Source organism: Canis lupus, chromosome 16 (assembly GCF_048164855.1).
Source record: "Canis lupus baileyi chromosome 16, mCanLup2.hap1, whole genome shotgun sequence".
Lineage (NCBI taxonomy): Eukaryota > Metazoa > Chordata > Mammalia > Carnivora > Canidae > Canis > Canis lupus.
In genome coordinates this window covers 10,763,116-10,789,910 of record NC_132853.1, presented here as the reverse complement: position 1 = coordinate 10,789,910, position 26,795 = coordinate 10,763,116, and the positions used below count along the sequence as shown (strand labels likewise).

The 26,795-nt window shown below is 60.7% G+C and overlaps 1 protein-coding gene and 1 long non-coding RNA gene across 8 annotated transcripts in view; one reads left to right on the top strand and one right to left on the bottom strand.

The window, feature by feature from the left end:
- BRD3 (bromodomain containing 3) overlaps nt 1–26,320 on the bottom strand; it is a 34,649-nt gene extending 8,329 nt beyond the window's left edge. Inside the window, exons 1-9 of one of the 3 annotated variants that reach the window (XM_072778561.1) lie at nt 26,164–26,320; nt 12,300–12,624; nt 11,403–11,540; nt 10,555–10,702; nt 9,545–9,759; nt 7,305–7,676; nt 4,893–5,021; nt 2,323–2,514; nt 942–1,183 (exon numbers count right to left, since the gene is read on the bottom strand). In XM_072778561.1, coding sequence (XP_072634662.1) covers nt 942–1,183; nt 2,323–2,514; nt 4,893–5,021; nt 7,305–7,676; nt 9,545–9,759; nt 10,555–10,702; nt 11,403–11,540; nt 12,300–12,512 — 1,649 coding nt within the window. In that variant the 5' untranslated portion in view covers nt 12,513–12,624; nt 26,164–26,320. Of the gene's footprint in view, nt 1–941; nt 1,184–2,322; nt 2,515–4,892; nt 5,022–7,304; nt 7,677–9,544; nt 9,760–10,554; nt 10,703–11,402; nt 11,541–12,299; nt 12,625–12,740; nt 13,097–26,163 lie in introns of those variants that run through there. The other 2 variants (XM_072778562.1, XM_072778564.1) reach the window with 2 other exon arrangements.
- LOC140605938 (uncharacterized) lies at nt 13,130–23,458 on the top strand. Of its 5 annotated transcripts, XR_012008458.1 has the most exons (6): nt 13,130–14,532; nt 15,071–15,245; nt 15,389–15,514; nt 16,073–16,204; nt 16,387–17,636; nt 22,321–23,458. It is a non-coding gene; the product is annotated as an uncharacterized lncRNA (long non-coding RNA). The 5 variants fall into 5 exon arrangements; XR_012008456.1 differs by having other exon boundaries at nt 13,130–13,819; nt 14,446–14,532; nt 15,071–16,204; XR_012008455.1 differs by having other exon boundaries at nt 15,389–16,204.
- Nucleotides 26,321–26,795: the final 475 nt, after the last annotated feature.

The window sequence follows — 26,795 nt, the reverse complement described above, 5'->3', positions numbered from 1 at the left end:
CCTGTCCCTTCTGCCTCCCCCTCCATGGCCACCCCGGCCTCTCTTGCCTGCATAGCCACGAAACCTCCCGGGCTGTCCTTTCTCCTCTTCCTGCATCCCACCACTCCATTCTCCACACTGACTAGGATCTGACCACTTCCAGCTCAAACACTTCATGACGTCCCTTCACCTGCTCAGAGGATAAAACGAGAGGCCTCAACAAAGCTGGCTGACCCCAGCGGCCTCTCCTGACCCCTCTTCCCAAAGCAGTCTCCATTCCTCAGTGCAGCCAACTTTGTCCTAATTCCCACTAATTCCTACAATGTGTCTGCTGGCCCCCACAGCTTTGTCCCCACTGTTCCTGACTCTCAGAACCCTATCCTGACTGCTGCTGGGCTTGCTCCTGCACAGCGGTCACCCCTCCTCTGGGAAGCCTTCCTTCTACCTTGCAGGAGAGGCATGCTGGCCTGGAGCGCCTTCCCCCCATCCTCATCTCCCTGTTGTCCTGTCTGTGGCAGGCATTCCTCAGGGCAGTGTCTGGCACTGCAGGAGGGAAGACAGAGGTAGGTGGACCAGAAAGAAGAATCTGTGCCAAGGCGCAATGCCCCAGATAGAACCCCTGGCGCAAATCAGGGAAATGAGCCCAAGGCCTTGAGATGCCGAGGTCTGTGCCAGATAGTGTGACCACTCTAGTACCCGAGATCGAGAGGCTAGCCCCAAGGACAGCTAAGTGATACCCTCCAGAGCCCAGTCTTCCCAGCAGAGGCCTCATTTTATCCCTGTACTCTTCCCAAAGGTGGGAAACAAGGACCCCAGCCTGTTTTCCATGGACCAGCCCAGTCTCTGTCCCAAGGACCCACAGCCATGGTGCAAAGGCCCAAACCTAGTACCCTTCCTGCCACACAAGCACTGAGGACACACAACATTGGGCTTGGAGGGACCTGAAGGGCGCCACAACCCACCTGCTGGCCGTGGCTGTGCTGCTGGCCTTCTTGGCGGGAGCCTTCTTCGGTTGGGCCTGCTTGGCAGGTGGGGCCACCTTGGCCTTCTTCTCGTCCTCAGACTTTGCCTTGTGCCTCTCCTTGTCCTTGTCTTTGTCCTTGTCCTTCTTCTTCTTCTCCTTTTCCTTCTTCTCCTTCTTCCTCTTTGGCTTGTTCACTGGGGCCTGCGACAGGGCGGCTAGCTGCTCGTGCACAGCCTTCAGCTGGAAAATAGCAGGTAGCTGAGCAGGGCTCCCTGGGAATAGCCCAAGAGGGCCACGGGTGATGGCGGGGGGCCTTGGGCTGCCCTTGGAGCTACCTCAACCGGGGAGGTGAGCCAGGAGCTGAGGGCATCAAAGCCCCACTCGGCCCTCACTACCCCTGTGAGTGCTGGAGAGCTGCCGGGCCTCACCATCCTCACCTGAAACATGGCTCACGGGTGGCCAAGAGGTGGACAGATGAGTCTGTTGGCGCATTCGGACCAGTGCAGGTGGCATAGTAACAACTTGATAAAAGGCAGCTAATGCTTTACTCGCCACTTTTCAGACAAAGACAACTCTACATAGAGGTTTATGCATCTGTACGAAGGAGGTTTTCAACAGCTACTTTTAGAAGCCATTTAGGGCAGCCCGGGTGGCTCAGCGGTTTAGCGCCGCCTTCAGCCCAGGGCTTGATTCTGGAGATCTGGGATCGAGTCCCATGTCGGGCTCCCTGCATGGAGCCTGCTTCTCTCTCTGCCTGTGTCTCTGCCTCTTTCTGCCTCTCTGTGTCTCTCATGATTAATAAATAAAATCTTAAAAAAAAAAAAAAAATAGAAGCCATTTGGATGTCACGTGGTAGATATGCAGGATTAAAATGATCCAGGGCCAGCAGCTAATGTTTACCCCATGCCGACACATACGTGGTAGCATGTTAAGTGCTTTACATACTTCTGATTTCAGCAACGCCCGAGGGTCATGAGGGCCCATAAGCTCCACCTCATTGGAGAGGAAATGGGGCCACAGATCCGGGGCCACTGGGGGCCTACACCCAGGACCATCTTCCCTGCGGTGTCACCTCTAACGAGGCTCAGCCCAAAGTCAAACGGCAACCTCACACTAGTGACCACAGAGCCACTTCTACTCTGCTCTCTCCTCCCTGTCAGATAGACCAAAGTGGGACCACCCCGTTCCTACAGCAGCCACAAGCCAGCACCCTCTAGATGCTTCCATGGCGAATGAGGCACCCAGGGCCCAGCAGGACCCCAGGCACAGACAACACAAGTCAGGCTGGCACGACCCTGATCTGCAGGCACTCCCAAGGGGCCCTCGGCGCCGATGCCTTCCCCTCGTCCTGCCCAGGGCGGCCCGGCCCGGTGGCACACCTGCTCCTGCAGCTCCGCCAGCCTGGTGGCCCGCTCCTCCTCCGAGTCCGAGCTGCCTGAATCCGAGGAGCTCTCCTCGCTGCTGCGGCTGCTCTCGGCACCCTTGCTCAGCACGGGGGCTGCGGGGGCAGGCAGTGCCGGTGCCTCCACCGGCTCATCCGGCATCTTGGCAAACCGCATCTCAAACACGTCCTGTGGGAAAGCAGGGGCCACCTGAGGTCCTGGACGCCCATGGGGAGCCCCTTGGAGTGGGGGACCCACACCTGAGCGTCCCTGAGATGCACTCAGAGCTGCACCCGCAGTTACTTCAAAGGCCAGGCCTCGAGGGGGACTGGGTCACCCCAGCTTGCTCACCCTCCCTCCCTCCCTCTGTCCCTGTCCAGGCACTGGGTGCGGGTCTGGGGCAGGGACCAGGGGCCAACCACAGCAGGTGCAGCCTTCTAGGAACTGGTCCACAAACTCCCTTTACTAAGCACACAAGCCTTCTGTCTTGTCAAGATCTGCGTATCCTTTTGACTTCTGGGTCTGAGGCCCTATAGGCTGCCGCCCACTGCAAAGCAGCTCCCAAGTTCCTACCTTTGACCTATGACCTCTGCAGGGCCCCCAGATGCTGGGTCTGGGGGCCAGTTCACATTCTCCCCCATTCTCACCCTAGGATTTTACCATAGCATCATATATCTCATTCCAAGCTGGGCCCAAAAGTTGGCTCAAAGGCACAAGTCTTATCCTGTCAAAACTGGCTTTGAAAAGCCCCTTGGCCAGCTCAGAACAGAACAGGACCCAGGCCCTCAGGGACACCTCCCAGCCAAGGTTCCCTCTCCTGGCAGCCTAGGTTCATTTCAGATGGGGGTGCACAGCCACATGGGAGCTCTCTCTTCGCTAAGCTCATACACCCGAATCCATATCAGCTCACACAAGATCCCAACCTACTGACAAGGCATCATCTCCAGGTTCTGGTCCCAGACTCTACTCTTTGAATGAAGACATTCCCAGAAGCACAGATGTGCACAGCGGCCTGGCCTGCTCCTGGCACATGGCCTAGAGGAGCACTGACAGCAGGCTGCCTCAATGCTGGGCTCCGACACCAGCGCTGGATTTGCATGACTGCACTAGTGCAGTTACCGAAGAGCCATTGGTAATCGAGACTGGTGGCCTCTGTGCCCATATTGCTGAGAACCAGCTGTTGCAGGAAAAGAACCAGAGCCACTGGCCTCTGCACTCTGCTTGCACACCCGATTTGCCACCAGCACTGCTTGGCTTCCTTATTAAGCTAAACCACAAGTTACCAGGTTTAGGAGTATCACAGAGCCAACATGGAGTAGGATTGTGCAAAGTCTTTTGTTCCAAAACACAGTGGGGGCGTGGTCTCCGTAGAAAACTACAGATCCTGCTTGCTTCCTGGGGCTACTAAGACTGCCATGCCATACTTCCCAGTGGGAGCCGGTCCACATAGGGTGCAGCCGGCAACAGCAGAGCCTGGGAAAGGCTCACACGCAGGAAGACCCAGCAGCACGAAAGACAGCTTCTCCCTCCTCCCTCCTCTGAGTCCTGGGAGGTCAAGGGTGATACCATGAGCTGTTTCACGGGTTTTCAAAAGGGTTCTAAGCAAAGACTAGGAACACCTCACATAACAAAGAGCCTACATCGGGGGGGGGGGGGGGGCGGGGGGGGGACTGCTAGAAGAGAGTAGAGATCCGCAAATTTTACTCTTTCCTCCGAAAAAAAAAAAGTCTTTCAATTACATAACGTTTAAATTTTGATACTATTAGGGTGCCTGGGTGGCTCAGTTGGTTAAGCGTCTCTTTATTTTGTTTTAGGTCATGATCTCGGGGTCCTGCGAGGGAGCCCTGCACCAGGCTCCACTCTCAGCAGGGAGTCTGCTTGAGATTTTCTCTCCCCCATCCGACCCTCCTCCTGCTTGCACCTGCATGCTGTCTCTAAAATTATTTTTAAAAAGTATCTTTAAAAAATTTTGATGCCATTATTTAAAAACGCAACAATGCATGTCATACAGAGAGTGCACTGACCCACACAGAAATAGGTGGGCAGCACCCAGACTTCGGCAGAAAGTCGCACATGTGTGTGAGACCTGAGGGCACAGGTACATGGGTCCCTACACAGAAGGCCACTCACCTTCCCTACAGTCCCCATGCCTTGTCCCCCAAACTGTCTGCTTTTGTCAGAAAAGGCCGCACAATCATCACGTGACCCAGCTTCCAGCAGCCTGACCGGCAGGCCCATGACAAAACCCCCCTCGCAAAGTGAAGTGGTGGGAGGAGGCATGCCTGCCTTCTCTTCTCTTCCCCCCGCTGCTGGAGCATGAGCCTGTCCCGAAGGGTGCCTTCCCTGCAGCTCTGCCTGCAGCTCCTGGAGGGCAGAGGTTGGCCTGTTCACCCCCATGTCCCCGGGAAGCAGGTGTGGGGCCTGGCCCACACTGGGCACCACTCAAGAGAAAGGTGTTATGTGGGTGAGGCTCTCCCACAGAGCCCTGTGTCTTTCCTGGGCACCCACCCTAATTTGCTGGTCCCACCAATGCCCAGAAGGATCCCTGCCTGAGAGCCTCGGGTTACCTGGAGCTTCCTGGCCATGGCCACCACCTCGTGGTCTGGGGGGTTGTATTTGTAACAATTGGAGAACATTAACCGGATGTCAGCAGCGAAGCCCTGTGCGTCTGGGTACTCGCGACTGTCCATCTTCTTCTGTAACACATAAGCAGCAGGGTGTGAGGGGCACTGCCTGGCACTCTGGGGCTCAGCCAGACCCCACGTGCATGCACACGACCCAGCACACGACCACCAGCCACGGCCCAGCCCAAGCACAGCACCACACGACCCAGCACATGACCACCAGCACACGACCCAGCACACGACCACCATCCACGGCCAGCCCAAGACCCCAGAAAGAGTGTGGGACGGGAGTGGGACTCGCGGGCTTGGAAGGGAGGGGAGGCAGCCACCCGGGGTGGAGGGCAACGCAGGAATCCTGGCTCCTATAGCCGCCCTGTAACGTCTCCTTGCTCTAGTTCTCAGCTCTACACGTTGGGTCACTTTATACAGCGAAGTCCCTGACAGGAAGAGCTCCAGGGGGATCGCAGAGCCTCCAGTAAGTCACTGCCACCTCGGGCGGAATGTCTATTCAGTTCACAGATCAGGACACTGACTTCGTCCCCAAGAGAATCCAGGCATTGCTGGCCAGCCTCCCCCTTGCAGGACGCACCAGATGGTCCCAGCCAACCCAGGAGGACAAGGCAGGGTTGGGGGAGAGACAAAAGGCACCTGCATGTGCACAACAGAAGCACGACCATCAACAGACACACAAGATAGTGGTTCGCAGTAAGGGCAAGTGGAAGGGAACTGCTTGGTGAGGGAGTGAGCTCTCTGTGTCTGGGTGGGGTCAAGTAGAAACCATGAGTCAGGGCCATCCTGTCAGCAAGGGGGCCTGCAGGAGCCGACGGCCTGCCCGGCTGGCACCTGTACGGACAGAATCCTGGGCTCCCCGCTCAGCCGCCCCTGGCTGTGTGGCTTGGAGTCACCATCCTCACTGGCTCCGCAGAGCTCTAGGGGTTAAAGGGGGCAGGAGGGACGCCTGGGTGGCTCAGTGGTTTAGCGTAATCCTGGAGTCCTGGGATTGAGTCCCACATCGGGCTCCCCACAGGGAGCCTGCTTCTCCCTCTGCCTGTGTCTCTGCCTCTCTCTCTCTGTGTCTCTCTTGAACAAATAAATAAAATCTTAAAAAAAAATTCTAAAAAGAACAAAAGTTAAAAAAATAAATAAATAAAGGAGCGTCACTGGGGTCAACAACGCCCCCATCCAGGTGCTGTGAACCCTGCCGGCTCCAGGCCTCAAGAGTTGAAGCGGATCCCGGGACGCTCCACCAGCAACTCACCTGGGGTGGGCCCTCCAGCCTCCACGTCCCCGTCTCTGACCCGCAGGGGTGCATGCAGACGAAAGGCCTGGCCCCTGTTCCCCCAGCCCAAGTCCCGGCCAGGACACTGTGCAGGGTGGACGAGACAGACACGCAGCCCTGCCCAGGGGCCAAGGGGGCCAGCTGCCCGCTGCCAGCCCAGAGCCAGGCCACGCATACCCTAAGCAGGGACAGCGCCTCCGTGATGCGGGCACCTGGCCTGACACGCGCAGCCATTCCTGCTGCCCCACAGTCAGGACCGGCTAGCAGAGAGCAGGCCTCTGCCGAGAACAAATCCAACCAGGGTTAGGGCTTCTCCCCAGGAGGGGGACAGTGCGAGCTTGGCCCTCCTGCCTCTGCTCGGATCTTTCTGCTCATTCTCTACTCGCACTGACTCACACGGATAAGACATTGTCTGAAGGAAAGGAAGGTACCAGGCTCCCGGCAGGGGCAGGACAGAAGGTATCCGAGGAAGAGGCTTGGTGCTGAGTGGTTTGCCCACCACCACAGGCTGCCTTCACTGAGAAAGCAGGCACAAGGCCAGGGACCAGCTGCTCAAGGCCCAGACCCTCTGTGTAGATAGCAGCAACTGCTCCCCTTTGCAGGGGTACCTTTAAGCGCCACATGGGCAGCTCGTGGGGGAGCTGGGCTACAGTCCCCAACTGCTGGGGTGTTCCTGGGAGACCCAGAGGCCAGCACCTGGCTGGCTCACAGTACTCCTGAGGGCAGGTGAGCCAGGGCCCAGCCCAACGGGCGGCCAGAAACCCCACCTGCATGTGCTCAGGAGCCCCTGTGCGGGAGGCCCCAGCTCTTGGTCTCAACTCTGCTACTTCCCCCACTCTGGGCAGGGAGAGGGTGGGTCACCTGAAAGGGCCTCCCTGAGGACATCCTGAAACCTGCAAACACACCAGGACAGGACACGGGTTCTAGTGGAACAGATGACTATGAAGCCCCAGGCTCAGGCATGGCAGGCAGGCCTCGTCCCCCCACGCCCAGACACGCCAGACCCATGCCACCCATGGGACACGTGCCAGTGGCACTCTGGGTGGCGCCCCTGCCAGCAAGAGGCCGCATGGTACCTTGACGGTGCTGAGGTCCATCGGGTGCTTGATGATGTCGTGGTAGTCATGCAGCTCCAGGGCCTCAGCGTCCACCGGCTTGTAGAAGGGCCAGGCGTAGGCCGCATGCTTCTTGGACAGCATTTCCTTGAGGATGCTGTCACAGTGCCTCAAGTGCTCCGACAGCTTGCCCTTCTTGCCCGCATGCTGGGGCACCTCGCCATCCTCTAGATCCTTCTTGGGCGGTTTGATGGGGCGGCCCCCACTCTCTCGCCGTGCCACCACCTTGGCCTGCTTGGGGTCTGACAGTGGCGGGGGCGACTCGCTCCGGCTCGCGGTGATGGCAGATGTCGTGGGCGTCGTGGTGTCTGCTTTCCGCTTTACACCCTTTTTCTGCGACAGTGAGATGACCAGTGAGCTCAAGAACGTGCAGTGGGCACGAGAACACCCATGCTTGCAGCTGTGCCTTCCACAGTGTGCTCCGCCAGGCTCCAAGCAAAGCGACAGCATGCACAGCCATACCCATCCTCCCGGCTGCCCCTGCGCAGTCCACAGGATGCCGAGGCTCAGAGTGGCCACATGTTGGGACCCAGGTCACACAGCTGGTAGTGGGAAGGCTGGACTCGGAACCCAGCCCAGGGCCGCCCCTCAAGGGTCCTCTCCCTTTGCCCCTGGGGTCCCGAGGTCACACCTGAACAGCGTGAGGTGTGGCATGCAAATCACCAGTGCCTAACCTCAGGCTCGTGTGTGAGGCTCCAGACACAAGCTTGACCCGGGTGACCTGGCCCCGGGATCGTCCCCAGGTGGGACTCAGGCTAAGGGACAGCAGAGACAAATGGAAATCCCTGCTTATAAAGGCCAGTGGGAAAGCTCCAGCCAAGGGCCTCAAAGCTGGAGCTTCAAGGACAGCCATCGTGGTGCAGGCCGAGGCCAGGAGGCAGGAAGAGCATGCCGGGCAGGGGCCGGGGCCGGGCAGCAGCGGGTTCAGGACCGAGGACTCCAGGGGGCTGACTGGGCAGGTCTGGACTTTAATCCTGAAGGCAGTGGGAGCCACAGAAAGCTATTTTCCGCAAGGGGAGGGAGTGCCAAAGTGACCCGTAGAGCCTCTTGTGGGTGTGAAGGGCAGACACTCTCATGGGCTGTGCCCTGAGAGCGAGGACATGTGGTAGAGCCGTGGGTCCACGGCATGTGAGTCTCTTCAGGTACCACGCCCGGGGGCCTCAGGTGTGCTCTGCAGCCAGGGCTCAGTACGTCCCCGAGACCAGCTCAGCCAGCTCCCAGCCTCTCAGACTGGCAGAGGAGCCCCTCAGAGCCGCGGCTCCCCCTCAGGCTGACGGGCTCACAGGACCTGCCCTCTGGGCCACCGCCACGGTCTCTGGCCCAGCCAAGCCACCACCACCAGGCTGGCAGGGGCACAACACCTGGCTATCCACAAACACTTGTGGGTATCCACAGGACACCAAGCGTGTGCCACAGAGGCCTGCAGGGGAGCACCTGGCCATGGCAAACAGGGCATGCTCCAAAAACAGCCGGGCACTATGTAAGGCAGCCTGGCCGGGCGCCGCCCGCAAGTGCAGGCAGTAAAGGCCACAGGGGAGGGGAGGCAATGGCAGGGGCGTTTTACCTTGGGGGGGCCACTTAACCCCCCTGAGCGCCTGCTTCCGCATGTGTAAGGTGGGGGAAATACTGTCTGCCCCATGGGGCCGCTGCGAGGGGTAAATGGAAGACGACACACATCAATGCCCAGCTGGTGGCCTGCCCTGGCCAGGACGGTCCCTGCCATCAGAGTTCCCAGACAAACTGGGGAGACGGACGCACTGGAGCTCACGCTAATGGGGCTGCGAGGTGCAGGGCGCAGGTGATGGCTCCTCACCATGCACGCAGGCCTCTGCCCTAACTCCAGGCGGGAGCAGGGGAGCCCCGGACTCCTCCCCCTTACTCTCCCACGCCTCCCCACGGTAATCCATGCACTGCCAAGGCCAAGGCTTCAGGGCCAGAGAAGCTGGGGTTCAGCGCAGCCTGCCCTCACCAGCTGTGTGACCTGCACTCCCTGAGCCTCGGTCTCCCCGTCTGCGTCAGGGGCGACGGCCCAACCTCACGGGTGTAGAACCACTCCAATGTCACGTGTACCAAATACCCAGTAAGTAGTCGGTGCCTGGGGACAGGTGGCAGATGTCCCCCCCTCCCCACCCCTGCTCACATCCAGGAACCCAGGCCTGGTGATCAGAGAGTCAGCTGACCTAGTCCCCAGGGACACTCACCTTGACGACAGGCGGTGTGGGAGGGACCACAGGGATGATGGGCGTCGAGGGAGGAGGTGGGGCGGCGGCCGGGGGAACAGGGACCGATGTGATGTTTGCAGTAATGGTTGGCACAGGGGTGGCAGCAATGACAGGCGTCTGGGAGACAGTGGGGGGGACGCTCTGGAAGGGGGTTGCTGGGGAGACAGAGGACACGGCCACCACTTGCTGCGTACCTTGAAGACAAAGGAAGGATTCTGAACACGCCAGGCTCTACCTGCCAGCTAGCTTCCAGACGCTTCCTGGACCATCCTCAGCCAGAGCACACCAGTGCTGGGGAGACCCTCCTTCTGAGACTCCTGGCCCTGCCCCTCGGCTGCCTTCACGGAACCGGCCTCCACAGGCACTCACCCAACAAACGAAAGGCACTCCCTCTGGCCAGAGACCAGCCTGGGAGGCAGAGCCAGGCCTGGGCCTGAGAAACTGGGGGTCAAGTCAGACTCCACCAATAACCAGCTGAGTTACCAGGGCAGAGCTACTGAGACACCCACAGTCCCATCTGCAGAGTGGGATGGCTGGCAGTGTTGGGGACCCACCCCAGCCTCTCCATCAGGGTGCACCTCTGTTCTGTTCCCGTTCCTGGCCCAGGTAAGACCCCCCCACCCCCCACCCCAGGGCTCCTAATGCTAATCCTGATCCCCACTGCCCTCCTGACAGGAGACTTGGCCCCTCTCCTGTCACGGAACAGACAACACCTGCTAAAGAGGCAGTGTCCTAGGGGGACAAAGGGATCTCCTGTGCAGACTTTTGGGAGAGGCGGCCTGAGAGCACAGGGACGCGGCAGGACCACAGCCTCCCCAGCAGAGCAGACTCCAAGGCAGATATAGATGGTAGCACTACCACCCAGACTGCCCCCACATCACAGAGAGGGACACTGAGCTCAGAGAGGCCAAGGGACCCGCCCGAGAAACGCTGCTGTCACGTCCCAGGGGGGTGTCGGGATAGAATGGCAGCACCGTCCACCCCTTTACCTGCACTCTGGGTTCCTGCAGCCGGTTTCCGCCCTTTGCCCTTCGGAGCAGGGGGTAATAATTCAACTTCCTCCTGGGGCATCTGGGCCACTTTCTGCAGAAAAATTTTCTCTAAGGCTTGGGCCATTAGCACTATGTCATCTGTGGGCTGAAGACACAGGGAGAGCCAAGGTCACTTGTTGGGAAAGGGGCCACATGCATGCAAAAGACTTCACTGGTCGTGGCTCAAGAAACGTTTATGTAAAACTCTGTTAAAAGATCTGGTAGGGCGGGGGGTGGGGGAGGCAAAAGGAGAGTATCTCATTTGGCACGGCACGTGCAGAAAACAGAACCTTCTGTCCAGTACAACTCAATCCATCTTCACTTTATCACATCGCTACCACGAATGACAAAACCCCACAAAGTCAGGAGCAGGTGGGCTTTCCCTAATCTACTCTTCTTGCCGAAAACCATCGTGTAGACGGGTTCCATCGGCACGCAGGGGCCTGGCCACTTTGGGTGGCTGCACGGGGCTGTCAGGGTGTGCACACACATGTGCTGTGGCTCTACACCCATGAGCCCGCACTGGCCCCATCAGTGTCCCTACACCCGGAGCTCCTAGGTCCAAGGGCACGAAATAATTCCACACGTAAACTACCTTCCCCCCACCAGGCTGCTCCAGGCTTCACTCATCCCAGGGGTCGTGGGCAGCACGTAGGTCCCCCCGAGCAAGGACTGTGGCCAGAGGGTGACACCCCTCCTCCATCGGAGAGCCGCTACAGAGCCTGGGCACCCCCCCAGGGGCCCCGTGGCCTGCACTCAGGGACTCACGGGGGCATTTTGGGGCTGCGTCCCAGGTACTTTCTTACCTTGTTATAAATGTAACAATTTGTAAACATGGTGTTGAAGTCCTGCATACATTCGCTCGCGCTCCAGTAATAATTATTTTCTAGTCTCTTCTTAATAGTCCCCATATCCATTGGGTTTTTTATGATTTTATGGTAATCCTGGGAAAGAGATTTTCAGAGGCATCATCAGCGCACTCTGCAGTGTCATGTTCGCTGTCCCCGAGGAGGGCGATGGCACACGGAGTATCTTCTCAGGTGAGCTGGGTACCATGGTTGGACCAAAGGCAGTGTCTGGTCAGCTGAGGCCGGGTGCAGGGCCTGGGGCGAGCGCCGGGCCCACTTCAAACCACCACCATGCCTCTCACCCGAAAGATTCTGTCTGGATGGGCGGGGCTCAGAGACGCACAGAACTGGGCAGCCGGGGCAGGCCCAGGACCCACCGGCACTGTGGAGAGGGCACCGAGCCTCCAACTCGACTCCAACCCCAGAGCCCGCCGGTAACCCATGCCGAACTGGGACCAGGGCTTCCCCTGGAAACGCTCAGGGTTTCTCTGGGTCCAAATAAGGAACCCATGAGATGATGGGGCCAGCACCCCTGGAGAGTGGGCCACAACCTGCACTGAACGTTTGATGGCGAAGGGCGGAGGCACGGTTCTACAGGAGGGACACAGGAACAGCAAGGGGACAGCTGCTCCCTTCCCTGCCTGTGGGACTCGAGTTCTCCCCGGCTCCCTGCACACTCCCATGCCCCAGGAACCCCTCTGCTCCTCGGTCACCACGGGCCCTGGGCTGGGCCTGGCTTACCGGCACCACAGCTGCCTGGGCCTAGGCACAGTTCTTCCAGATGGTGTGTGTGGGGTGGGGGGGGGAGCGGCCAGAGGGGCAGGGATGCCAGTGTGGAGGGTAGGGGGTACTCACGGGCAGGTTCAGCTTGATTGCATCTACGGGCTGGTAGAAGGGCCAGGCGAACTGGTGTTTCCAGAGCGTCTTTACCACCACGTTCTGCATGTACTGCAGCTGGTTGGTCTTGCGGCCAGGCTTGGCAGGGTTGGAGACCTCCGGCGGGGGCGGGTTCACCGGGCCCGGGGCCGCCGGGATCCCCGCGGGCGCGACCGTCGTCGTGGTGGACATCCTCCGCGGCTCGCTCACTGGCCGTCACAGCAGCGGCTCAGGGAGGCCCTCGCTTCCACTATGCTCCTTTTGGAGGCCTGACATCCCATTTCTGGGCCCAACCAGGCAGCACCTACAGGGCAGGAGGCACAGCACAGACAGGCCGGTCACCAGGGCCCCACCTCGGGGACTCCTGAGCACACCTGAGCAGTCACGGTGAGGCCAGGTCACGCTGCCCACGCCACTCACCCTGCTCAGACCGGCCCTCACCTGCTACCTGCTCTGACTACTGCTGTCAGGCGGGGGCAGGGATGTGGCGTGAACACAGGCTGCCTGGGTGGGCGGGACAAGGCAAGGGTGGGAAGGTGGCCGTCCAGGCACACAGCCAGCAGCGGGAGGCGGGGGCCCAGGAGGCGGCCTCTCCTGGCTCACTGCCCACCAACTGCCCGCCTACTGGGGGCTGACTCGGACTGTTCTTGAGCGTGGCAATTTTGGAGGAATGATTCACACGTAGAGAGGGCTCCAGCATCAACCCCACAGAGCCGAGCCAGGCAGGCAGAGCATTCGCAGAATCGCGCGTGGCGTGTGGAGCTGGGCCCCTTTGGGGCGAGGTTCTGATGTAACCATGAGAACCAGCGCTGGTTTGTGATGGCAGGCCAGGGTGTGACACCCCCGGCCCCAGGCCAACCACGGGGGCAGGAGAGGGCACATCTCACCCAGCACTCTCTGTAAACACAGGGCTGCTGCCGACCTCCCCAGCTTTCGGGAATGCTCACCAAGCTCATTGCTGGGAAGGAAGACGACCAGCGACGCCCCGGAACCAACAGGCCAGTCCCACCGTGGGCTCTGGCCTTACTAAAGTTTCCTGGCTGGAAGCTGCTGGCCCACTTTTACTTGTAGGGCCCAGAGCAGATCAGAGGCCGCACGTGGATAGGAGCACTGGGCCCCATCTGTGTTCCCTGTCACACTTCCGGTTTTTATGTGTCCTTGTTACAATATTCAGGCAGTTCGGGGTGGAGTGGCAGTCCTATGGCATGAAGGGCCAGACGGGACGGGGGGAGGACAGAGCAGCACAGGTTGGCCCCTGGAATCAGCCACCCTACCCACAACTTGCAAAAGTGGATCCTTAAAACTTTCAGAGTCTCGTGAGGTGGTTAACATCCTGTTGGTAGCTTGCCACCTGCCACGTGGGCGTGTTTACAGCAGAGTAATTGGCACTTGCTACAAACCACTCCAACCAGAGCAAAAAGGGCTCAAGCCGACAGCAGGTGCATGTTGCCCACCAAGACCTGCTCTGCATTCAAGGGACACCCCGGAACCCCCACGAGGTGCCACGCCCACCACCCTGGGGAACCCACAGCCGCTCCCCTCTTTCACACCCTCCTGGGGAGAGCTGGCACCTCTCTCTTGCTTCTCTATCTTGCCAAGCCAGGGGAGTGGCACAGTCAGCACGGTGCCCATGGCCCCAACCAGCTGCTCAGCAGTGGGTGGGGATGGGTGGCTGAGCCAGCCTGTGCTAATGGCAATAAGGGTAGGTCTTCATCACCAGAAAGACTGGGAGCCTGGAGCAAACCTGAGTTGTCTCTCATGCCCCACTGCCCGCCTCCCCCCACCCCCAGCAGGCCAGCAAGTGCAAACTTGGCCTAAACACCACCTCCACCTGCGGGAGCTCCTTCGGTGCACTCAGGAGGTTCCACCACCTGCTCCCTAGGTATCTGGCAGGTGGGTGGGTGCCCAGCACCTAGCACTGCTGCTGCTTCTGCAGGTGCACAGCACAGAAAGCCACAGAAGTTAGGACACAGCCAGGGCCTAAAAAATGATCTGGAAGGACATGGGCCAAGGTGCAGCTGGCCTCGTCCAGGCAGGAGGGCACTCAGGCATGCTCACTACAGGGCCATCCTCAGGCTGCCACCCGGACTTGAGGCCTGCCTCAAGGCCTCCCCCTCTCTTCCAGCTCTGAACGCCGCTCCAAACATGTAGCTGAGTGGGAAGCTGGCTCTGGCCACAAACACGGGATCCCGTCCCCTAACCCCATCTGGAGGTAAGAGCCCAGGGGCAGCACAGTGGCTGCCGTGAGCCTGACTTGCAGGACTCTGCCACATGCCAGCCCAACCCAGCCCCCTGCCCTGCCCCTGGCACTGCCAGGGGTTCCAGACCACACTGCTGAAGCTCTGAGCAGAGTGCCTGGTGCTGCCACATGCTCCCTGAGGGCCAGCGGTCACTACAGGCCACAGGAGTTCTTCCGCGGTGGCCCATCATCAGCCCCGGGAGTCTGTGTGGTTCAGAGGGGACGTGCAGAAAGAGCCCAGCAGCATCCAGCACATAGTACCCACAGTCTGCGGGGACCCTGCACAGGGATAAGCCCTCCCTCTTTCTGCAAACTGCTGAAACAGACCCCTCCAACACCTGACAATGGCCACAGGGCTTGTGGTGTCCCATCAGAGTGGCAGTGTCCAGCCCTCTGCTTCTCTCAGCTCTCACAGCTCCCAGCAGCCCAGGCCCCAGCTCAACAGGGGGGACATGGTGGCAGCCAGAGTATAACAGGTTGGTGGGCCCCCTTACAAGCCCTGCGATTGCAGGTGCCAGGATCCACCTCTCAGGAGATCAGCAAGGGGAGAGTCAGAGAGCTTACGTCGGACGCCTCCAGAACCTGACCCCTGGGAGCCGCCTCGGCAAGGGAAGAGGACTCAGAGAAGCTCTCCAAACATAAAGTTGCACAGGACACCCAGCACAACTCCTCTGGGGCAACAGGCAGTAAGTGGCCGCCTCCCTGCAGACGGAGCCCAGGCCTGGGGGTCAGTCACCTCTGCTCAAAGCCCAGCAGGATGGGCTGAGTCTAGGGTGAGCAGAGCCATGGTGAAAGCCTGGCCTTGCCTTTCCCCTGGACGCTTCTCCAGGCCCGACGGTGACGTCACAGACACTGACAAGCACAGAGGGCTGTCCCTCAGCCTCCCTCATCTGGGAGGGATAAGGGCTGCATTCTGAGACCGGGAAGCAAATGCTGCTTCCAGAGAAGTGAAAACGTAAGCAGATCACCAGCACACCCTCTCACAGGGGCAGCTACGAACAAAGTAAGGGACAAAGTGCAAAACAACATGGGGTTCAAAAGAGAGGTAGAGCTGCCGCGCAGTCACGTGACCCCAGCTCTCTGGGGGCCCACCTGTGCCCAACACTCAGAGCACCCCATGCTCCTTCGGTGCGCTCAGGAAGTTCCTCTCAGAAATGTGTCCAGCATCCACCCCACGCCTCGCCCTGTGTGATTGCCCCACTACCCTCGGGCCCAGGCCTCACTGTTGCCCTCCTGGGGTGAGGCCGGTGGGAGCAGACGGTGGAGAAAACACCAAGTATGTTGAGTGGTCAGCCACGGCCACAAGCCCTTTACCTCTGCGGATGCTCAGACTCATGTGGCCTGAGGCCAGAGTGACAAAGCTGAGGCTCTTCCACCCGCGGGGATTTCCTGAGGCTGTCCACATGGGCATTTGGGGACATAAGCCACCAGGGGCGGGGGGAGAGGACCAGGCAGCTAAAGAACGAGATGGCCCTTCCGTTGCCACACCAACACCAAGACCTCTGGCAAGCAGGGCCATGTGGAGGGCGGCAAGGAGCACCCACTGGGTCTGCCACACCAGGGTTCAAAACTCGGCTCCCTCACCAACTGACCTGTGGCACTGCTGTCACCTACCGAGTGCTCCCAACTCCATGGTCAGACACAGGTGCGTGGCTTCCACCCACGAAGATGAAGGGACCAGGGGCATCCTGGCCAATGGCTAGGGAGCTGGGGAACACTGGCATGTTGGGCTGGAAGGAGGTATCCTGGTTCCCAAATCACCCGGAGAGGGGACTCAGCACAGGGTCAGAAACCAGAGCCCGAGGGTCTCTGCATACCCATTACCAGGCGCTGTGAGGACACAAGGAGGTCACACGTGGGACCGAGAACTGAAACGTGTCTACCTAAGATAACCACCACCCTCCACCTCGCCTCCTCATCCCAGCAGAGCAGGAGCAGCCTCTCGATGCCCCAACTCCACGATGACGGCAGCCAGGCTCGGAGAAGCAGCACGTCTGTCAACGAAGCAGGAAGGCTCTTGCTGCAGACCGCTCTTCCCTGGGGCCTGTGCCTCCACGTGGGCACTGGTCCCTCTCTGACCCCCCAGGCTTGGCCTCTATGCAGGAGCATGGGGCCCCCAGCCCCGCCCCTTGGCCATGCCAGGCTGGGGAGAAACGCCCAGGCAGTAAACTGCCACGGGGGCCGGCGGGGCCTGCTTCTGCGTCTGCTGCCAGGGACCTCCGGCACCTTCTCAAGGGAGTCCCTAGTGGGATACGCCAGGGCCCCCAAATCAGGAGGGAAACAAAGGCAAATTGGGGCCACAGAAGGGTCTGGCCTCACCTCCTGGCCCAATCTATTGTGGCTGGGTGGGGGATGCCAAGATGGGGGTCATGGAGGGAGTGAAGATAAAAGCCCAGCTGGGACCCCATTCCCCGGGTCCCCATCAGCCTATGGCAACATGTACTGGGTACTGGTTGCAAAAGAGAAAACTGAAGCCCAGGGTGCTCAGAGCTCTCACACCAGTGCACAGCCTCTTGGGCAACGAAGCTCCCCTGGACACCCCCACTGCGGCAGGCAACCTGTGAGCCCCAGGGACCCCTGACTTCCCTTCAGCTCCAGCACACACCCCATGCCCTGGCCAGAGTCTGATCCTGATCCTGATCATTGCCCCCTCCTCCCGGGAGCCAGGCATGCCCGGATGGAGTCTGCTGGATTTCCGAACCCAGTGAATCCACCGTTCCAGGGTGGTGTGGGGGCGGGGGCAGGATCTCTGACATACACATGCCCACCCCCAGGGCCTGGGATGACATCCCAAATCAAACACAATATGCTGCAAGGAAACATGAATTTTCATCCTAAGGATAAATAAGGATCTGCTGCAGGGTCAGATTTTGCTGCACAGGTTTTTTGCTGTTTTTTTAGGGAAAAAAGCTCTGTCCCCAGAGTTTCTGGTGACTGAAGTGGAGCCAAGGATGGCGGCCCTGTGACAAGGAAGGCTGCCTGTCACTATCAGCTTCTACGCCAGCCTGGAACTTTACGATGTCACATGGAGGGGGACAGGCCTGTACTTCGCCATCTCATGGTCCAGGCAATCACAGGTAGGTGAGAGAGCCGGTGGGTGGCAGCCCCGGGACTCGGGCACCTGCGCCAGTTTGCTAGAAATGCCTGCTATGAAGTGAACGCGAGGGGCGTCTACTTCAACACTATTTGATAACCTTTCGGATACAATGTTAACGCTTTGGGGGTGATAGTGGTATTGCAGCTCTAAGTTTTCTAGAGTCATTATCTTGCAGAGACAGGTGCTCCAAGTCTTCTGAATGAGACGTGTCTGGAGCTTGTCCCGATAGTGGCCGTGGGGCTTTGCAAATAAGATGGGACAAAGCAGGAGAGGCTGAGCACTCTGGGGGTTGTGGACGGCCTCTATTCCCTCCACTTCTGTCTCCACTGGAAGCTCCCACAGCACCAGAAGAGGGCAAACCCCACTTTTCCTTGGTTGTTCAGGCTCCGGCATCCCCCACCCCTTCACAGCAGCTGCCAGCCCTGGGGGACACGACTTTGCTCCCCACTTACCTGGGTGGGAAGAGGACCCCCACGCACGGGAGGTGCCAAAGAGACCCCAGCACCTCAAGCCTACATGTGCTTGTAAAATCTGTGAGCTGCAAGGTCTGCCCTGCACCCCCCAGCTGTCCCCAGGGGAGGGAGTGCAGGTCTCCTGGGGTAAGCACACAGGAGGAAAAGGTACAGCTCCAGTCCATGGACCTGAGAGCCCACAGGCCGCCTGATGCCCGCTGGCTGGAAACCATTCTTCTAGAGCATGGGTCTAAAGGTCTGTAAGCACATAATGCAGGAGCAATTAATTTCACCATTAAGGCTCCCCAGGGTCAGGGAGCCTCCAGAATGTGCCTGGGGCTGTCAGGGTGCGGTGCTCTGCACACACCCGCTGACAGACACTTCGCTTGGGTTCCCTATTTACTGCACGGACAGCACCCGCCTTGCACGGGCAGCCCTCCCGGTGGTCACGGAGTGGGGACCCCACTTGAACGCAGCCCCACAGCCAGCAGGGAAGTGGTGCTCCCCCCAGGGACAGCCAGAAGCCATTGCTGAGCGCCCACTCTGTGTTAGGTGCTATCGGGCAGGAGGCCGAGGCTCAGAGAAGCTGCCCCGCTTCCCAGGGGACAGCTGCCAAGGCAGGAAGGCAGCACGTGCAAACTGGGTGAAGGTCAAAGTGGAGACAAGCCGCCTTTGACACAAGAGGATCTGAAACTGCCCAGAGCGGAAACTCAGATAAACCACAAAAACCCTCAAACACAAGTGAAAGCCAGAGATCCGGAGTCCTGGCGAGACCCCAAGGAGGGCTTCCCAAGTGGACAGCGGGCAGGGGAGGGCAGGGGACACCGACTGGCCCCCCCACCCTCCAGGGTCACTCACGCTCCTCCACTCAGAGGGGCTCTGTGCTGGCCCTGGGCGGGTGGGAATAGGGCCCAGGGTCTGCAGGCTGCAAGATGGGGGCTGGCCTGGAGGCAGCAGGCCAGCTCCTCACCTCTTCCCAAGAGCTTAGAGTCAGCCCCTCAAGTCAAGTCCTCAAGGATGGACTTGCCTCCATCCTCCACGGGGATCTAAAATACTAGATAAAACAGAAATCCACCTACCTGGAGGCTTGTCCAGCCCACAGGAACATCAGGAGAGACCTTATTCGGGGCCTTGGACACATGAGGGAGCCCTCTGTCCAGTGGCCGTGTAGAGACCACTCCAAGCCTGGGCCACAGATGCAGCAGCCCTTCCGCCAGAGCGCTGAGCTGCAGGCGGTAACAGGCAGGCAGAGCTGAAGCCCCTGGGCATCTGGGACTGAAGCTAGTAGGGGACGGACCCTTCCTGCGGTGGCGACAGGGCACCTCCAGCCCTGGGGGGAATGAGGCCGGAAGGGGGCAGGGGTGGGGGTATTTCCGGGCTGGCTTGGCCCAGAGCAAGGAGCCCCTATTTGGACCCAGGGATCCCCAGCTTTCAAGGGAGGGTGGAGGGGCCACAGGGGACAGGGTGGGGCGAGGCTGAGCAATTCTGCAAGGGTTGGTGGAGGTTCTCAGGAGGCTCCTAGTGTGGGGGGCATCTGGGGGCTTGAGGGGACACCGTGGCATGCCATAGGAGGATAGGAGGCACCTAGGGACACTGACACCGAGGGAGGAGGTGGTTGGAGGTAGGAGGGAGTCCCCCAGTCTCGGCTGCCGAAGGGGACCAGGGGCAGGGCCTGAGCTCACCTAGGCCCGCCTTGTCCTGCTCAGATCCGCGGTGCCCACCAGCACCAAGGACGGTCTTGTGAATCTCAACCTCCTGAGGTGGGTGCTCACTCTCTCTCTGCACCAGGGGGTCTCTGTGCTTGTAGGGGGCTCCCTCACTGCCACACTCCATTCCTGGTCTCCTTATACCATCCCGGCAGGGCATCGGTAGCTGTCCACCCATCTTCCAAGTAGGGACAAAGGCTCAGAGGCAAAGGGGCAACAGGTCGCCCAGCCAGAAGGAAGCAGAAGCAGACCTTGAACGAGGCCACGTGCCCCACACCAGAACCCCAGCCACCGCCTCTCAGAAGCCTCTTCCCCATCCAGTAGATCCCGAGCTAAGTGTGCCCCAGAGCAGGGCACCTCTGCCCCCAGGCGGCCGGCCAAGCCTCCACAGTACATGCTGACCAGTGGCTGCCCTGGGGCCAGCAGGCCAGATCACAGGAAACTGGATCCGTGAGGCCAGGGTCGACTTCCATGATAGATGGAGCCAACTGCCTGTGGGGCCAGGGGAGGGGACCCCAGGGGAGCAAACAAGCAGGCTGGGCCCACCGCTGCCTCCTGCCCACACTCTGGGCCTGTCACACCCTGCCCAGCCAGGGCCCTGAGCCTGCCTGAAAGGTCTAGGTCACACCTGCCCTCCAGCAGCAAGGGACCCACCCTCTGCTGGCCCAGTCCCATCTAACCTGTGGGCACTCCACCCGGTGCTATGGGACTGTCACCAGGCCCCAGGTCTGGCCTGCAAGTGGACCCACACTGTTGTCCCCTCACCCACCTGATGCCCTGTCATGTCCTCTGGGCTCTGGTGTCATTACTACACCAGAGTACCTCCCACGGTAGCGGTGTTACTACAGCCCCAGTGCTCCCTGGAGTACCTCCCACGGTAGCGGTGTTACTACAGCCCCAGTGCTCCCTGGAGTACCTCCCACAGTAATGGTGTTACTACAGCCCCAGTGCTCCCTGGAGTACCTCCCACAGTAGTGGTGTTACTCAGCCCCAGTGCTCCCTGGAGTACCTCCCACGGTAGTGGTGTTACTACAGCCCCAGTGCTCCCTGGAGTACCTCCCACGGTAGCGGTGTTACTACAGCCCCAGTGCTCCCTGGAGTACCTCCCACGGTAGCGGTGTTACTACAGCCCCAGTGCTCCCTGGAGTACCTCCCACGGTAGTGGTGTTACTACAGCCCCAGTGCTCCCTGGAGTACCTCCCACGGTAGTGGTGTTACTACAGCCCCAGTGCTCCCTAGAGTACCTCCCACGGTAGTGGTGTTACTACAGCCCCAGTGCTCCCTGGAGTACCTCCCACGGTAGTGGTGTTACTCAGCCCCAGTGCTCCCTGGAGTACCTCCCACGGTAGTGGTGTTACTACAGCCCCAGTGCTCCCTGGAGTACCTCCCACGGTAGTGGTGTTACTCAGTCCCAGTGCTCCCTGGAGTACCTCCCACGGTAGTGGTGTTACTACAGCCCCAGTGCTCCCTAGAGTACCTCCCACGGTAGTGGTGTTACTACAGCCCCAGTGCTCCCTAGAGTACCTCCCACGGTAGTGGTGTTACTACAGCCCCAGTGCTCCCTAGAGTACCTCCCACGGTAGTGGTGTTACTACAGCCCCAGTGCTCCCTAGAGTACCTCCCACGGTAGTGGTGTTACTACAGCCCCAGTGCTCCCTGGAGTACCTCCCACGGTAGTGGTGTTACTACAGCCCCAGTGCTCCCTAGAGTACCTCCCACGGTAGTGGTGTTACTACAGCCCCAGTGCTCCCTGGAGTACCTCCCACGGTAGTGGTGTTACTCAGCCCCAGTGCTCCCTGGAGTACCTCCCACGGTAGTGGTGTTACTACAGCCCCAGTGCTCCCTGGAGTACCTCCCACGGTAGTGGTGTTACTCAGCCCCAGTGCTCCCTGGAGTACCTCCCACGGTAGTGGTGTTACTACAGCCCCAGTGCTCCATGGGAGTACGTCCCAAGGTAATGGTGTTACTACAGCCCCAGTGTTCACTGATGTTACTACTCACAGTGGTGATGTTACCTCAGCTCAAGTGCTTGCATGTAAACCAAGCTACTCTTGCAGGCTCTCCTCCCCATTGCTCCTTCTCCCCCTTTGGACCACCCTGTAGGGGCGGGGACTCTGTCACCATAGGGGACAGTCACGTGGTCACCTGTGTCTCTAACCCCAGACCCACAATCAGCTGGGCCAGGGCAGCAGGGAGGCAGCTGAGACAGCGGAACACAGAAGGGTGCTTGCCTTATCTGAGTCCACAGCCAGCGGAGCCCAAGGTCTTAACGCCCAGCCCCTGGCTCAGGGATGGCACCATGAATACGCAGTCAACGTTAGGGGTGGGCACACAAGCCAATGGCAATAAGCTGGGGGGGCACCCCCTTCTTGAAGCCCATACCACTCCATCTGTCCCTTACGCCCACACCACACCCCTGGAACACTCTCTGGTCACAGTCATTGCACAGGAAGGCATCCCCTCAGCTTAGTCACAGAACTGAAACGGCTCCTCTTCTTTCTGGTAGGCCTTACAAGGGTGCAGATGTACAGAACTGAGAACATGGTCCTGCCTGCGGGCAGCGGCCACCACTGACAGAAGCCAACAGGTGAGGACATTCCCACCTCCAAGTCCCGGGGTTCCAGGTACTTGGGACCTCGATGGGGCCCCCAGAGCCCCAGCTCCTATGATATGGTGCCCCCACTCCAGCCACCAAGCCCAACTTTAACCACACACAGAGAAAATGGATTAGGGACACCTGAACTGTCACTGCACTCCAGGTGACATATTTCAAGGAGATGGAAAAGTACTTCCAAACACCTCATTAACTCTGGACGAGGTCCCCCGGAACTTCCAGGGCCTGTGGCAAGCAGGGAGGAGGCTTCCTCCAAAATGCAGCTTTTAGCTGGCTCTCACTGGAGATCATAAAGGCCCTAAAAAGGAGGTCAATTGAGAGCAGACTCTCTTCTAGAATACTTAAAAGCTGGAGAAAGAAATAAACACTCACCTATAGCACTGAAGCAGCAGGGCCGAAAGCCTCTGGCCGCACACAGGTCCCCATTACCACTACTGTAAACATACATCCAGGAGCCAGACTTCAAATGTAAACCACCAAAGCGTGAATGATCCCGAAACATGACACTTTAAGAGCCCCCAAGCTTCTCGAATGGCAGGAGCACAAGTACCCAGAGTGGGGGGGGCGGGGGTGTGCAAGCACCAAAGGCTTCCTGGACACGCCAGTCACCACCTGGGCACCTAGACAGTGACCAGTAGCCCCGGTCCAAACACACCAGGCAGCCCACTGTGACGTGGACACCTATCGGTCTCTTCTGCTCAAACAAAGGGCAAAGCCTCACGTGGGAGGGAAGGGGCGCTCCCAAGATGCAAATTCCTGGGGCACCCCAAGTTCCCAAAGGTAAGAATACAGCAAGCAGGGTGCTGCTTTCCACCGTAATTCTTTAAAATTTCCTCGTGGGGCAGCCCGGGTGGCTCAGCAGTTTAGCACCACCTTCAGCCCAAGGCATGATCCTGGAGACCCAGGATCGAGTCTCACATCGGGCTTCCGGCATGAAGCCTGCTTCTCCCTCTGCCTGGGCCCCTGTCTCTCTCTTTCTCTCTCTCTCTCTCTCTCTGTGTGTGTGTGTGTCTCATGAACAAATAAATAAAATCTGTAAAAATAAATAAATAAATAAAAATAATAAAATTTCCTTGCGAAATAAATGCTTCAACTGGCCACTGGCCTGCTGATGCAAGGTATACAGGGCTTGCCTTTGGGGTCCCGCTGGTTATAGTTCAAAGATCAGTTAGGAAAGAAAGGAGGAACAGGCTACCTACCCATCCACACTACTGAGCCAGGCCCCTGAACTGCCTCCCCATCAACTATCTGCAGAGCAGCTTCAGGCACGTCTCCAGCAGCGGGGACTTGGTGGGCTCTGGGTCTGGGCGGGCCCCCACTCCTGGCTCGACCCCAGCTTCCCGTGGGCCCACCAAGGGAACGCTGCTCTCCCGAGGAGGACAGGGCCGCCACTGGTGGACAGAAGGCCAGACGGACACCGTGGCCAAGCATGGAGCAGGGTCCTGTTAGTCTTGTGCCAACCACTCCACTCAGGGGGCTGGGGGCCAACACTCCCCAAGGAAAGCTCCACCACCTAGAACCAGGAAGTGGCTGTGCACCTCACCACTAGCTGGGCACAGGGCTCTGGTGGCTGGCGACTTGCCAGGCTGCAGGAAGAGGGCACAGGAAGGAGCCTTTGGCTGCAGCAGCGCCAGGCTGGGCGGTACACGGTGCATGGCCCCCGGCCCCCGCCCCCCTCTCCGCTTTCACTTTCTGCCCAACACTGCCCGAGAGTCAAAGGCGGGAGCAGAGTGTTTACAAATCCCCTCCTTTATTCAAAGCTCACTTCTAAAGCACGCGTGAACTCCTGCTGAAGGAAATCAATTACTCTACTTCCTAAATACAAAACAAAAATCCCAACGGTGCCGAATGCCCACTCCCCCACCCCCCAGAAAAAGCATCTTAAACCCCTCCTCCCTGGATGTCCCCAAAGCAGGGCTGGGACTGGATCTAGGCCTCTGCGGAGCTGCTGGGAGGCAGCTTCCAGATGCCCAGGGGCAGAGGCATGCCCCTGCCCCCCCAGGTCACCAGAAAAGTCAGAAATGCCCCTCACCTCCAGGTGTCACCTCCTGCCCAGAGGGCGGGCGTTGTAACGCCCTGCGTGTGCCCTATCTTTCCTGATCTGCAACCACCAGCACACACCAAAGGCCTCCACACGAGAAAGGGCAAACACAGAGCTTTATTTGCAAACGGGAGGCCACAATCAGGGCCGCTGTGCAGGGCCCCGGGAAGGAGGGAAGAGGTCTCTAACTCCTGAGGACCGACCCCTTGCACAGATGCAGCCCTTTCCTTGTCCACTTTAAAGCCAAAACTGCTCCCCCCAAAAAACACCAGGCCGCTTTGTGTAGGCTTGAGGATCTCCTGGGGCCACTCCATGGACCCAGGAAAAGCAGCTCCATCTTGAAGGAAAGACTTAAAGGAGACAGCCAACAGCGCTCCCTTGTCCCTCTCACTGGGGTGGGGGACCGTGAAGATGAGCCTCCGGGATCCCTTTCCTTGGTTTCCTTCTGATGCACAACAGCCACCCCACACCCACCGGCTAACTTTGCAGTCCACAACCAAGTTAACGCCCGGAGGCGGGAGGGGGGTGGCGACACACTAGTTCTGCACGCCTGGGCGGAGAGCTTCCAGCCAACGTGAAGGGTCGCAGGACACTGAGGGGCTGGCCCAGCACAGGGAACTCCCAGGGGGGGCCCCCCCAGCTCCATCCTGTGTCCAAAATTGTCCCCGGGCTCCCTAGGCCCCCGGGGAAAGGAGGCCGCCCAAGGCCTCCACGCTAGCCCTGCCCCCTAGGAGCAACCGGTGGGGAGAGCTCCCGGGCCCACCGCTGTATTCGCGGGGGAGCCCACTTGGGCCACGGAGACGGTCGCGGTTTGCGTGGCGGGCATCCCTCCCCGACGGGCTGGTGCCACGGTCACGCCGGTGCCAACCCGGGTGGGAAAGAAGGCAAGCACCCCGCTCCTCCCGCTCCTCCCGCCCCCAGCCACCCTCGCCCGGATTAAGCGCTTTTCAGGCGGATTTCAAAACGGGAACTGGGTCTCCTCCGGGCCTGGCGGCAACGACCCAGCAAGTCCAAGGGGCTCCAAGTCAGCGCCGGGCCCCCAACTCTGGCAGGAAGCTGCCCCGCGCCACTCCGAGTCGGGCCCGGGCCTGGTCTCGCCCCCCGCCCCGGCGGCGGCGCCGGGCCCCCAGCGCCCGCCCCGAGGGGCCCGCAGGCAGGGCTGGAGGGCGGGCGGGCGGGCGGGCTCCGGGAAAGTGGCGCCGGGCGCACGGCGGGCCTGGGACGCCGCCGCGCACCTTCCCCCTCCGCGTCCTCCCTCGGTCCCCCCTCCGAAAGATGGCGGGCAGAGGAAAGGGGGGAAAAAATCCCTTCCGCGAGGGAGGGCGCGGGAGGCCGGGCTGGCGCGGGGCGCGCGGGCCGTGCCAACTCCGGGCTGCGCGCCCCAGCTGCGGCGACGCCCCCAGCCCGGGGCGCGGGCGGCCGGGAGGGCGCGGGCGAGGGCGAAGGGGAGGGAGCCCGCGCCGCCGCCGCCGCCGCCGCCGCCGCCGCCGCCGCCGCCGCGACCCCGGGCGGCCGCCGCGCTTTGTTGCATCGTGGCCGCGCACAAAGGCGGCGGCGGCCCGGGCGCCCGACTCCCGGGACGCGCCGGCGGCCCGCGCGGGGCGCACGGGGCCGCGCTCCCCGGCCCGCCCGGCCCGCCGCCGCCCGCGCCGCCCGCCGCCCCGCGCGCGCAAGGAAGCAAGAGAAAGGCGTACTTGGCCTCGGCGGCTCCGGCGGCCGTCCCTCCCGGCCCGCGCGGCCGGCTCCTCTTTGGCTCGCCGGCCCCGGCAGCATAATAGACGCGCCGGAGCCGAGCAGGGCTCATGCGCTGCGCCGCGGCGCCTGGCGGGAGTCGTAGTCCGCGGCCGGGCCCGCGCCAGGGCCGCCCAGGGGAGGCCGCGGCGCGCGGACTACATGTCCCGGCCCCGCCGGCGCCGCGCCCCGCCCCGCGCGCCCCCGCCCGCTGCCCGCCCCGCCGACCCGGCCGCGAGCGGGCCCGGCCCGGGGGGCGCGCGGGGCGGGGCGGGGCGGGGACCCCCGGCGGCCGCCCCCAGCCCGGGGCCCGCGCCGCCCGCCCTCCGTCCGCGCCGCCCGCCCTCCCGCGCGGGGGGTGGGGAGGAACTTGCTGCTACGGGCGAATTTCCTGGTGCCCGCGAGAGGCGTGGAAAAGGCAGGAGCGCGGCCGACACCCGCCCGCCCGCCGCCCGCGACTCCCGCCCGGGGACCCCGGAGCCGGCGCCCCCGCGCCCCGGCCGCGCACCGTTGGGGCGCCGCGCACCTGCCGAGCCCCGTGTTTGTAAACAAACCGCGCGCCTAATTAGCCCGGCGGGGGCGCGCGCGGGGGCGG